This window comes from Choloepus didactylus, chromosome 15, assembly GCF_015220235.1.
Source record: "Choloepus didactylus isolate mChoDid1 chromosome 15, mChoDid1.pri, whole genome shotgun sequence".
Classification (NCBI taxonomy): domain Eukaryota; kingdom Metazoa; phylum Chordata; class Mammalia; order Pilosa; family Megalonychidae; genus Choloepus; species Choloepus didactylus.
The window spans coordinates 70,576,583-70,589,101 of record NC_051321.1 but is presented as its reverse complement, the minus strand read 5'-3'; the positions used below and the strand labels follow the sequence as shown (position 1 = coordinate 70,589,101).

Below are 12,519 nucleotides of genomic sequence, written 5' to 3'. Positions count from 1 at the left end.
GAATTTTATCAGCATACTTTAATGTGCATTAACATGCTATCCCATGGGAAAATGCAATATAATCAGCTCATCTTGATGTGTGAGAACAGACACAACCAGCAGTGTAAGTCTATATCACTTCTATTGCTTAACCTCTTAAATCCTCAATAAAACTCAAAACTAAAAACGATAACTAAGGTCTCAGCTCTGTTTAGGAAAAACAATTTCTGAAGAACTCTATTTTAGTAGGAAGCTAAGGACTTCCTCAGTCATGCCTATAAAACAAGAAAATGTTCAAATCTTTAATGTGGTTAACTTCAAAGACAACTTTTGATACCGTTTTATTTTTAAAGCAGCTAATTTTCTTGTAGTCAATTTGTTTACTCAAAAATAGATGCTTTTACAGACTTCAGCTCTAGGACTCAATAAAACGCAGTTGATTTTGCTATGTTAAGCTTAAGGAATTTTGAGAAAAATTCAGATATTTAAATTGATTCCTTTACTATTTTATTTTGTTGTTTTCAAGTGACCCCTCCTGGATAAATCAACAGAGACAAAGTTCTTAAAAAGACAATTCTGTGATATTATCCATTGGTTACATAGTACACAATGTTACACGTAAATTATAAAACTGAGAACAGCACTGCTGACATTCAATGCTTTTGGAGTTCTAATTACACTGCAAACTGCCAGGCTAATTAATGACTTGCTAACATAGAGGAAAGAGATTCATCGTTCTGACAGGTCACCAAGATCTCCTTTGTAAATTCCCTCTTTCAGAAAATTCGTTCATTCACCAAATAAACAATTTTACTATACATTTTTAAAAACCTGAACACAGGACCTTAATAAAATTTTACCATTTACATAGGAGAAATATATTTATTCTGAGGGAATTCTCCCCATGGACGAATGCAAGAAATGATTATTATAGTCGAATTCACTCCAGTCAGCAGAATTATGCTACCAAGAGTTCATTTCTTACCTCTACTATCCTCCCAGTCTTGGATTTATTTCTCACACAATCTCGCTCCATATAACAAGAAAAACAAAAGGTGCAAGGACCCTGAAGTGTTTTCAGGTAAATGTTCTCACTATCAACGCTCATGAATACATAAGAATTTACAGCTATGACATGAATCCATTTTGCACCACTGAGTGCTATAAACATAACCTTAAAACGTCTTTAGTAAAATAATTTGCTTTCATTTAAGAGTTAAGAATTCATTAATTCAACAAAAATTTAGAGCCCCTTCTGTTGCAATGAAGTAATCAGTTGCAAAACATTAAGAGTTATCCAGCTATTTTCTTGACTTCAAATAGCAGTCAGCAAGATGAAAAGGGCACATACAATAGCTACAAAGCTAAGTATAAAGTACAAATTGCTAGAGAAGGAGCTATTTCCAGACTGGGTGATTAGGAAACTTTTATAGAGAAGATAGCACTGTGGCTGCAGCACCCTGTGCATGAAGTTTTATGGCATTATCTGTTTATTTTTTTAATAAATCTTTTCTATACATGCTATAATAGATTTTTCTTTTGCTGGGGGAAATGACACCATCTCCATCATTCAACACGGTCCTGGTGGAATTGATGATTATGATGTTCTCCTCAACACCCACCCACGCCCCCACATGTACTAACCCTGTCTATACATACCCACACCTTCCCTACACACACATGCACACTCTCTTTCTCTCTGCACATGTGTTTACACATACACACACACACACAGGGGAGGGAGACAGTGAGAATGTACTGAAAGCTGGCTAAAATCCCCACCTCTGGTAGAGTAATTCATTCAAGGATGGGGGATAGGTATGTAACGCAGGCAGAACAGATAACTGGTACACAGATATGGACTCATGAGATTTTGCCTTGTGGTTGAGGGCTGCCATTTTTCTTTATACCTGGAAATAGATTTTGTGAGGAATAAATCCTAAACCAGAGGACAATAGAGGCAAGTGATACACTTCTAGATTGAGTCATATTTGGCTGAACTTCCCAGGTATGTGAGCCAATTGAGTCGCTCAAATTCAAGAGATTTAAGTCTCCAGGGATGCACCAAATTCAGTCTCAGCGTCTGGAAGGCAAACAGCCAAGTGACCACTTCAATATGGTTTCTGATAATCCCTAATTTTGTTAGTGATCAATTATCTTGTGATCACATAGGTTACTTTCATATCTGTAATCCTGTATTTGCAGGTAAGATAGCAAAACGGCAGGGATTGCTAGTAACTAAATGTAGCTTGCTGACAAAATAGTAAGAAACTGTTAATACAGTAACTAAACTGATGTGCCTTGAGAGGGTAAGAATTATTAATGATAATTGTACATATCTTCTTATTCTAGTCTAGAGAAGAGGCTGAAATCACATGCACGAAAAAATGCAAATGGAAACTCAGATGTTCTTATGTCGAAAGCCAGTTGCTTTCTGGATCTTAAGTTTATGAGCAATTTTTTAATGACAAAGATCTTAGTCTATAAACAAACTTGTTAATGAAATCGCATAAAGCCACGGTACAAACAAGTACAAACAAAAACACTGGAATAAAAACATATGAGGGCAACGATAGTAAGTCTCCTCTGGAAAATATTCAGAAAGAATCTTTTTCAAAATACTTTTTGTGAGACCACTTCTCTAAAGAGAAGTCTTTACTTTAGTCAGTTACTATTAGACAGGAAGAAAAGCCTAATAACTCAGGGACATCCCCATCAATAGTACCTATTTTGGTGGAACTAGAGAAAAAGATCTTTGAAATGGAGTGTAGAATGGGGACCACAGGAAAAAAATCTAGCAACTGACCCTAAAGAGGAAGTATTGTTCCTACACAATAGCAAACTTTAAAACTAAAAACTTTAAAACTTTAAAATGTTGACTATTTAATAAAATCCCTTTCTTGAATGCTTGAGGTCAGGTATGTTTTGGAATCCAGAATTTTATGGAACCCAGAATTTTATGGATTTTAGGAAGATAACACAATACATGTACTATGTATTTTGTAAACCACTTTGTGAGGAATAAATCCTCACATGCCATTACCAAACAGACTAATACTTCTACAGCAAAACATGTAAATTTGTGTGGGACAAACAAATGCTACAAAGAGCCTGGATTTGCTGCTAAATTAACCCCAAACTTTTTAAAAATTTCTAGTTTACAGAGCTTTTTGAATTCCAGGAATGCAGATTAAAATATTGCAATCTATAATAAAGTTGGAATAATATTTTTTAAAGTTCCAGATTTATGACATATCCCAGAGGTCCATTCTGTAATGGTGCCATTTAGTCACTCAGTACTTAGCCAAAATATGCATGCAGTGTACATCCAGTTTCTCCTACTTACAATCAAGAGTCTTGATATACATGTTCATTATGGAAAAGTTGGGAAATACAAAAATGAATAAAGAAAATAAAAATAACCAACAGTCCTTTCATCTAGTGACAACTACTATTAAATTTTGGGTGTCTAATTTTTAGTCTCTGTGTGTGTATATGTGTATATATATATGTGTGTGTATATGTATGTGTGTGTAAATAAATATGTGTTAACATAATTAAAATCAAAATTTCCATAAGTTTTAATGTGGTTTTTGTTTTGATCTTACTAGATGCCTGGAAGGCTCTTTCAACTTGAGGACTTTGGTTTTTCTTAAATTCTGGAAAATTGTGTCATTATCTCTTCCAACATTGCTTCTTCACATTCACACTATTTCCTCTTTTTGCAACTCCCAGTTAGATGTTAAATTTGTGCCTCTCAATTTATACTCAAGTCTCTTAATTTCTCTTTATTGCCCTATGCTACATCTGGGTAAGTTAGTATCTTCCAATTCACTAATTTTCCCTTGGATATGTCTAATCTAGAGTTTAGCCAACATTTTTTTTTGTTTGTTTTAGTTTCAATGATTTTTTTTCTTTTACATAGTTATCTATTTCATATCTACCTAATTTTGATTCATAACATCTTATTTTTAAATGTCATTACTTCTTTTATCCTTTTAAGGATCATCAAAATATTGTAAGTCATTTTGAAACAGCTTTAATATTTCCATTAGATTTTAAGTGAGTATATCTCCTGTGCTTGTGTTTGTTTCTCAGTCTTAGTCTTCCTCTTGGGTTTGCAGGCTCAGGTTCTCCCTTTCCCAGTGGTTTTAAGGCAAGTACCTCTCTTCAAGACCCCTGACTTCTGAGCATGGTGCTTTTGTGACAGGCCATAGTGGAGAAATTACAGTTTGTGAACCTTAGCCATCTAGCAGCTCAGCACTGTCTGTGTCACCATTCCAGTCCACAGCTATTTAGAAGTGACAGCCAGGAGCAGGTGCTTTCAGGCTTCCTTCATCCAGCCCCAGCCCAGCTCCCAGTTTCATCCAATGTGTCTGTCTCCAGGTCCCCTGCACAGAACTATTTCCATCAGCTCTTGAACCAAAGAACCTAACTGCATGTTTCTTTTCCATTTTTAGCCCCTGGAGAGGTTTATCTTGTTTTTCAATGTATCTATATCTTTTCATTTTCTTTTTTAATTTGCAATTGCAGTGTTAGGAGCAGAATAGGGAGCCAAAAGCAGGATAAATAGTATCATAATAATAACTGAGATTTGTTGAAGACTTACTATGAGCCAGTTTTATATTTATTTTCTCATAAGATCCTCTCAACAATCTTATGAGGTAGATATTATCCTTACGCCTATCTTATTGGTGAGAAAACAGAGGCACAGGGCAATTAAGCAATCTTTCCCAGATTACTAGCTAAGACTAACCAGAACCAAATGAGATGTCTGATTCCAGAGCCCATGCTCTTTGTAACTACTGTTCTAGCCTGACAACTCCACCCTGACTGGAAGTCTGTTTATAATTTTGATTCTCCCTTTCTCTCTTTTTCCCAACTTAACTGTGAACATTTTGTACATAGGCAAGATTTCAACTGATGGAAGGTACATATTCCAGGTACAAAGAAACCTATTAGCTTCATACTTTATTTTGTGTTATTTAGTCTAGACCTACCCTAAAATCAGAACTGTAGTTTTCAATGCCCATCTTTTTCCTAGAGCCCTTCCCACTTTCCCTGGGCTTCAAGCACTTCTATGTTTACTCTGGATACCCAGGACCACGCATTCGGGCATTCTCTCCACCACCCCCTCTCTACACTGGTATATAATGCCAGAAAAGGACCTTATAAAGGAATCTGTAGAAAGTCCCTTCGGAGACTCTTGACTTCTGTTCCTTCATAGCCCAAAACCTTAATCTTAAAGGATTAAATTTGTGACCATACAAAAGGGGCCAAAATGGTTTTAGGCTGCATTAGTATTAAAAAGTTCTAGAGAGAAGAGGACATCACCATATGATGCAAGGCAGGGGTAAAAGCCAAGGAACCCCAAAGGATAGCTGGCAGCCAACTCCAGACCATTACAGAAACATCATCAAGCTGATGGCTCAATTTTGAACTTCTAGCCTCAAAACACTTTCATGTCTGCAGAATTGCTGATGCAAATTACATTTTGTGGACAGATCTGCAAAGTTCTTGATCACAGACAGCATAATGAACCAGGAAGTCATGAGTGTGAAGCTCAGGGCAGAATCAGCTACTGGAATGAATCCATGTATGAAGTGATACCTGATGCTGTCACTTATCAGCTGTGATTTTAGATAGTTATTGAACACCTACTATATGCCAGGCAATCTGCTAATGATTGGGATAAAAGGTTGGGCAGGCAGGATTATTTCACTTTCCATTGTCTTCCGTCTTGAAATGTCCTACCGACCAATGAGGAACTGTCAATGAAAAGAACAGAACTGTGAATATTCTATTTGTTTGTGTAACTTTTTGCCCCCGTAACAAATGTAAAATAAAATCATACTAACTGCACTTTAGAGGTCTTCGCTGAATGGGTCAACAAATACAATTGTCCTTGACAGTTATCTTCTAAAAAAGAATTTAAAAAATAAAAAATGAAGGTTATCAGTCCCACTCTATGCTGTGCTAATAATTCATTCAACAAACATTAATTTAGTAGGACCAGGCACTGTGCAATACACTAGGGACATATGATCATCCTTTTTGTTTTCCAAGGTTCTGAATATATTTTCCTCCTTTAATCCTGACAACAGACCACTCCCAGAACAGCAAGCTCAGTTTATAAAAATAAAGTAATCTTCCAGAGAATTTTCCAAAGGGAAAATATGTGTTTTGGAAGACAGGATTATGGAATATACAGATATTCCTTTCTAGGTTTACAGAAGACATAGGAGATGAAGGGAAAGAATAAAATAGGTCCATGGAAGTGAAAAGGTTAGGCAATAACAATTTGGGAAAAGTTCAGTACTTGCTGATGGGAAAAGTGCAGTTTGCTTCCTTTTTAGTATTATTAAAAGTCATGATCATACAAATCAGCAACCCTACTAGATGTGCTGGTTTGAATGTATTATGTCCCCCAGAAAAAGCCATTTTCTTGGATGCAATCTTGTGGGGCAGACATATTAGTGGGGATTAATTTGGAACATCTGGATTAGGTTGTTTGCATGGAAATGCACCCCACCCAACTGTGGGTGATGACTCTAACTGGATAATTTCCAAGGAGGTATTACCCCACCCATTCAGGGTGGGTCTAAATTAAATCACTGGCGCCACATAAATGAGCTGACAAACAGAAGGAACTCAGTGCAGCTGAGAGTGATGTTTTGAAGAGGCGCTACAGCCAAGAGGAACAATTTGAAGAATGCACAGAAGCTGAGAGAGTAGCTGCAGATTAGAGACAGTTTGAAGATGGCTGTTGAAAGCAGACTTTTGCTCCAGAGAAGTTAAGAGAGGACACATGCCCCAAGAGCAACTGAGAGTGACATTTTTGAGGAACTGCAGCCTAGAGAGGAACATCCTGGGAAAAATCCATTCTGAACCCAGAACTTTGGAGCATACATCAGCCATGTGCCTTCCCAGCTAACAGAGGTTTTCCGGACACCACTGGCCATCATCCAGTGAAGGTACCCACTTGCTCATGTGTTACCTTGGACACTTTATGGCCTTAAGACTGTAACTGTGTAACCAAATAAACCCCCTTTTATAAAAGCCAATCCATCTCTGGTGTTGTGCATTCTGGCAGCATTAGCTAACTAGAACATCAGACATGGCTGAACAGTTTTCCAAGTGGTTGTACCAATTCACACTTCTATAGAAATTTATAGGAGTTTCCATGTGAGTATCCAGACAATATTTGGTAATGTAGACTTTAAAATTTTTGCCAGTCTTATGGGTGTGAGATGGTATTTCAATGTTTTAATTTGCAATTCCCTGTTTACAAGTGAAATTGAGCATACTTTTATTTGTTTGTTGGCTATTTGCTTTTTCTCTTTTTTAAATTGTTGATTTACTTGACAGTGCTTCTACTGGATTATCTTTTATTTTTTGTAGATATTCTTTATATATTCTGGATACTAATCCTTCATCAGTTCATGGCCCAGCTTTTTACTTTAAGGTATCTTTTACTCCACTCAAATGCAATTTTAAATCTCTGTGAATATTTGATTAATGTCTGACTTTCTCAGTAGACTATAAGGTCCATGAGAAGAGGGACCATTCCCTGCACCTAGTGCAGTGTCTAACACATACCAGGAACTCAATAAATACTTCTGGGGGGAAAAAAAAGTCATGACCAGGAACAATCCTTAATTGCTCACGTCAGAGGGAGTTACGATATGAGCTCTTAGCATTCAACCCATCCTAACAACCACCTCAAAGCTTAAACATATTTGCTATGACATTATTTTGAGAATAATTAACAGTGTTGAATGGTGTGTGAATGTGGTAGAAAGGGGAAGTTTAGAGTCATATATGTCACAGGAAGGAAAGCTAGACATTAAAATATGGGAATGTATAATAGTGAATCTTGTGGTACACAATGTTTGTGATTAACTGTACAAATATAAAAAAGTTCTTTCATGAACTAGAGCAAATATATGACACTATTAAAATGAGTTAATAATAGAAGGGTATATGGGAAAAAATGCACCTATTGCAAACTATGGATTATAATTAACAGTAATATTTGAATACTCTTTCATCAACAGTAACAAATGTACCACACCAATACTATGGGTCAATAATTGGAGGGGATAAAGAGTATGGGAAGACTTGAGTTTTCTTTTTTTATTTTTATTTCTTTTCTAGAGAAATGAAAATGTTCTAAAATTGATCATGGGACCATATACACACTAAGTGATGATACTGTGAGCCAGTGATTGTATACTTCAGATGGTTTCTATGGTGTATGACTATATCTCAATGAAATTGCATTTAAAAAAAAACATATATATCTTTGCTATGATGAACAAGGAGAGATATGCCTGAAGAAGATTAAGCAGAACTTGAGAATGCATATAGAAGACTAGCTAGGAAGCCAAAATCTAAGCAAAAGATAAAGTCTACACTTAAGTTGTGGTGGCAGGAATAGAAAAGGAAAGACATTTATGAAACACTGCTGATGAAGAAAAGACCAACTTTAATAACTGTATGTGGATGAAAAATGAGTCAAATATCTACATTTCAAACTTTGAAGAAAGGAAGGTTAGTGGTCCAATTAACAGATACAGGAACCATGGGAGAACGTACAAGTTTAGGACAAAAGATGAATTTAGGTTGATTACCTATGACTCTGAAGTATCAGAAGGAGATATTCTGGAGGCAGTTGAAATAAGGGTCTAAGAGCTTAGAGACATACAGAAAGAAAGATCACACATATGAAAGTATCCAGTACCAAGCCTGGACCTCTTTTGCCCTCTGCTTCTATCAGATCAAACCATCTGCAGTTTCCCAACAGGGCAGCCTTCTCCCATTTCTGGCTCCAAACTTTCCTATAGAGACAGGCACACTTCTCCTACTCTACACCTAACTCCTAGTTATCCTTCAGGATGCTCTGAAATCATTTCCCCAAACCCCACTCATTTCAAACCAAGAGGACAGTACCTGTGTCTTACCTCTTTCTCTATATGTACCCAATTTCTAGCACCATGTCCAAAAATAGTAGGCACTTGAAAGAATGACTGAAAGAGCAGACTTGGCAGTTGTTCAACAAGCACTGCAGGAAGCTGAATCCGCTTAGAGATGACTGCTAAAGCAATGAACTTGGATGAGATTTCCAAAGAAGAGAAAAGAAAACTAAGAGGTCCAAAATTTAGGGAGCAGTTCCCAACAATGCCTCCCATTTCTTTCAGTCCCAAATACTTCGTCTGTAATGCAAGAATAATTCCTCCCACCTAAGAGGCACTGGGAGAATCAAATGAAATAGCATATATAAAGCATTAGTATAATGCCTGGGATATAATAAGTACTCAATTAATGTTCCCTTCTTTTCCAAATCCCAGCTGAAAATATGTTAGAGTCTGCTTCTTTCCAACTTTAACAACTGCTATTCTGTGAAAGGCAACTCAGTCAAGAAAAATTATGGTCATTTAAGCAAGGGAGGCTGGCCAAGTGGGATGCTTTCCCTAGAACAGACTTTCTCAACCTCAACGCTTGACATTTTTGACCTGATGACTTTTTGTTATGGATAGTTGTCCTGTGCACTGTGGAATGTTTAGCAGCATCACCAAACTCTACCCTCTAAGTGCCAGTAGCACTCCCAGCCCACCCAAGTTATGACAATCAAAAATGTTTCCAGACTTTGCCAAATGTCCCCTTGGGGCAAAACTTCCCTAGTTGAAAACCACTGCCCAAGCACTAACTGAAATATCCATAGGGCCTATATCCTTCCCCTGACATCTAAAAATACATATCATAAATTTGTTCCCCCACTGACTGATTCTACCCATTAAATTATGCTTAAACTTTATAAACCATTCTCCTTAAAGAGTTAACCAAAACTGGTAGTTATTCCTGTTAAGAAAATCATCGCAGCTGAAACAGTCCAACCACTCAGTGCATTATTGTTCTGTGACACTTAAAGCCAAACTGATATAATATAATGGAAGCACGAACTGCCAATTTTTGTGTCTTGGCACAACATTGAGAGATTTGCCCCGGTATTCAACAGCCTACAATCTTTTATCTTCATCCTCAAAAGTATTTAAGCTCTTGTCTACAGGTGCTAAGTTGATACTGTATAAAATGAGTTTTAGTTGCCTAAGAACGTTCACAAATTTAAATACACTAATGACATAAAAACTACATTGTATACATCTAAGAATTATTATGTATCATAAGCACATACATTGCAACAATATAAAAAGTTACGTACACTAACAAAAAACAGGAGAGAAAGTAGAGAAACAAAAACTGTGTTAACAGTTCATTGGGGTTTTTTTGGTAAATTGAAGTTAATAAATATAACACAGTAATTAAGACAAGACTTGGAACCAGACTGCCCGGATTCAAATCCCAACCCCCTCACTATCTAGAAAAGTGACCTTGATCAAATTACTTAATTTCTCTATGCCTGTTTCCTTATCCATAAAATGGAGGTAATTATAGTATTACCTTACAGGGTTGTTGTGGGGAGTAAATGAGTTAAAATAGGTAAACTGCTGAAACGGTGTGTAGACATACATATTTAAATACTAAATGTTATTATTTATCATTATTTTTAAGAATGCGTAAGCAGAGAGAAGCATATCTTGGGTGGTTGTATAAAGAAAGCACAGTAAAGCATCAATGAACTTGCACCCAAATGTGCTGGTTTCATATTTCAGTTCCTTAACCAGTTGTTTCATTTGGGCTTCAATTTCCTCATCTGTACAATGGGAGAATTCTTGTCCTCCTTAATCACAGTGCTGTACAATGAGATAAATAGGAGAGCACTTTGAAATGGTTGAGTATTACATATAAAGTATTATTTTACTAAGGGAAAACCTAAGGGTTATATGTTTAATGTAATGGTAGAAAAAAGCTAGTATCTGTCTTTCAATTTTGTGAGGAAAGCTTTGTGAAGGAAATACCCTCATAAAGGGCAGAGTCAGGTAAGTACATGCACGGAACTCATGTAGGTCAGATTCAAAAGCCTTTGCTTTAGTCTACATAGTTTGAATGCTTTATATTAAAACTAGAACACCCTGAGAAGTTAAAAAAAAAAAAAGTGCATTTTCTAGGTTTAAGATAGGCACACTAAAGCTTCGAGGGTAGCAGGAATAAATTAAAAGGGATTTGGTAACTAGCCACTTAAAAAAACATAACCACACCACCAGGTCCCTAAGTGACCTTTTCTTCAATTATAATGACTCATTATTTCGGAGTTGAAGAACCACGATGTTGAAATAAATGGGATTTGAATTGTATAAGGAGTGCACCAATAGTTTTAAATCAATTTGTGTCTAGTTTTAGGCAGAAAATCACTGACTTTCCATATGCTTTTCAAAATCATCAAGTAATTTTCATGCTGCATTTTATACTTATTAGGAAGGAGTATTTTTTTACCATTGTATTTTTTATTAGAGAAGTTATAGTTTTACAGAAAAATCATGCATAAAATACAGAGTTCCACATACCACTCCATTTATTAACACCTTGCATTAATGTGGTACATTTGTTGCAATTGATGAAAGAACGTTATAATAATTATATTACTAACTACAGTACAAAATTTACTTTAGAGTTCCAGTATTTTTAATAAACAACTTTTTTTAAGTAATAGTTGCAATACGAATCACATATGAGGCAGGTATCAGGGACAGAAGTGTGTCCACTGCTGTTAAAAAGTGCAAAGAAAAAAGAAAAATCAACCTTTCCTATCCACTCAGCCAAATATTGGCCTCGCAATGTCCCGGAAGTGGGATCTGGGTCCCTGGGAGAGGATCTTCAAAGTTGCTGGCTTTCAGTGCCGGTGCGAAAAGCAAGGTCAAGGAGCCCTTCGGCGACACTTTCCTAAAAATCCCCAAGAATTCGCTAATGGTTGTCGCTTTTCCCGGGGTAGAGCAGGCTCAGGGCCTCCTCCCCCTCTAGTTCTCGCGGAAGAGGAGGTGGCTGGTTTGGACTCGGGTCAGGCCTGTCCTGGGTCGCACCGGCCCAGTTGAGGCAGGCTAGCACGTGGCGCCTGCAACCTGCCAGCCACCGCCTCTGCCCCAGGCGGGTCACTCTGATTGGCCAAGAGGTTCGGGAGCCTGAGCCGCTCAGGAGCAGGCGGCGACAGGGCCAATCAAATTGAAAGGGGGCCGGGATAGGGGTCGCGGCCACGTGGGCACCTCCCGGGCTGCCGGTCCGGCTCGCTGGCTCTCGCGGGTAGCAGGACACCACCCAGTGCCCGGACCGCGCAACCCCACGTGGGTCCTGGCCTGCGGCAGCCGCTGTCACCCTCCTCCCCGCATCAGGCAGCGCTCACCTCAGCGCTCGCGGCGCCTCCACCTTCAGCTTTTTGCGCTTCGGCTCCTCCACGGTCGCTGCCATCTTCTCCTGCCCACCCCACTTGCAGTCCGGAGCGCCCCACCCACTTCGGCGCCCTGGCTCCGCCCTCTTCAGGCCCCGCCCAGTCCGCTCCTCTCCTGTCCACAACCATTGGCTTTACCCGTCTGCCCCACAGCCAATACCCGCCCCTTCTTGACTCCGCCTCCCCGCCTGCAGGGGGAC

The 12,519-nt window shown here is 38.1% G+C and overlaps 1 protein-coding gene across 2 annotated transcripts in view; it reads right to left on the bottom strand.

Moving 5' to 3' along the window:
- Positions 1 to 12,356, bottom strand: part of ADK (adenosine kinase) — a 559,277-nt gene extending 546,921 nt beyond the window's left edge. For both annotated transcript variants that reach the window (XM_037804922.1, XM_037804925.1), the window contains exon 1: positions 12,275 to 12,356. In XM_037804922.1, the coding sequence (XP_037660850.1) occupies positions 12,275 to 12,339 (65 nt within the window). In that variant the 5' untranslated portion in view covers positions 12,340 to 12,356. The remainder of the gene's footprint in view (positions 1 to 12,274) is intronic.
- Between the last annotated feature and the right edge of the window lie 163 nt (positions 12,357 to 12,519).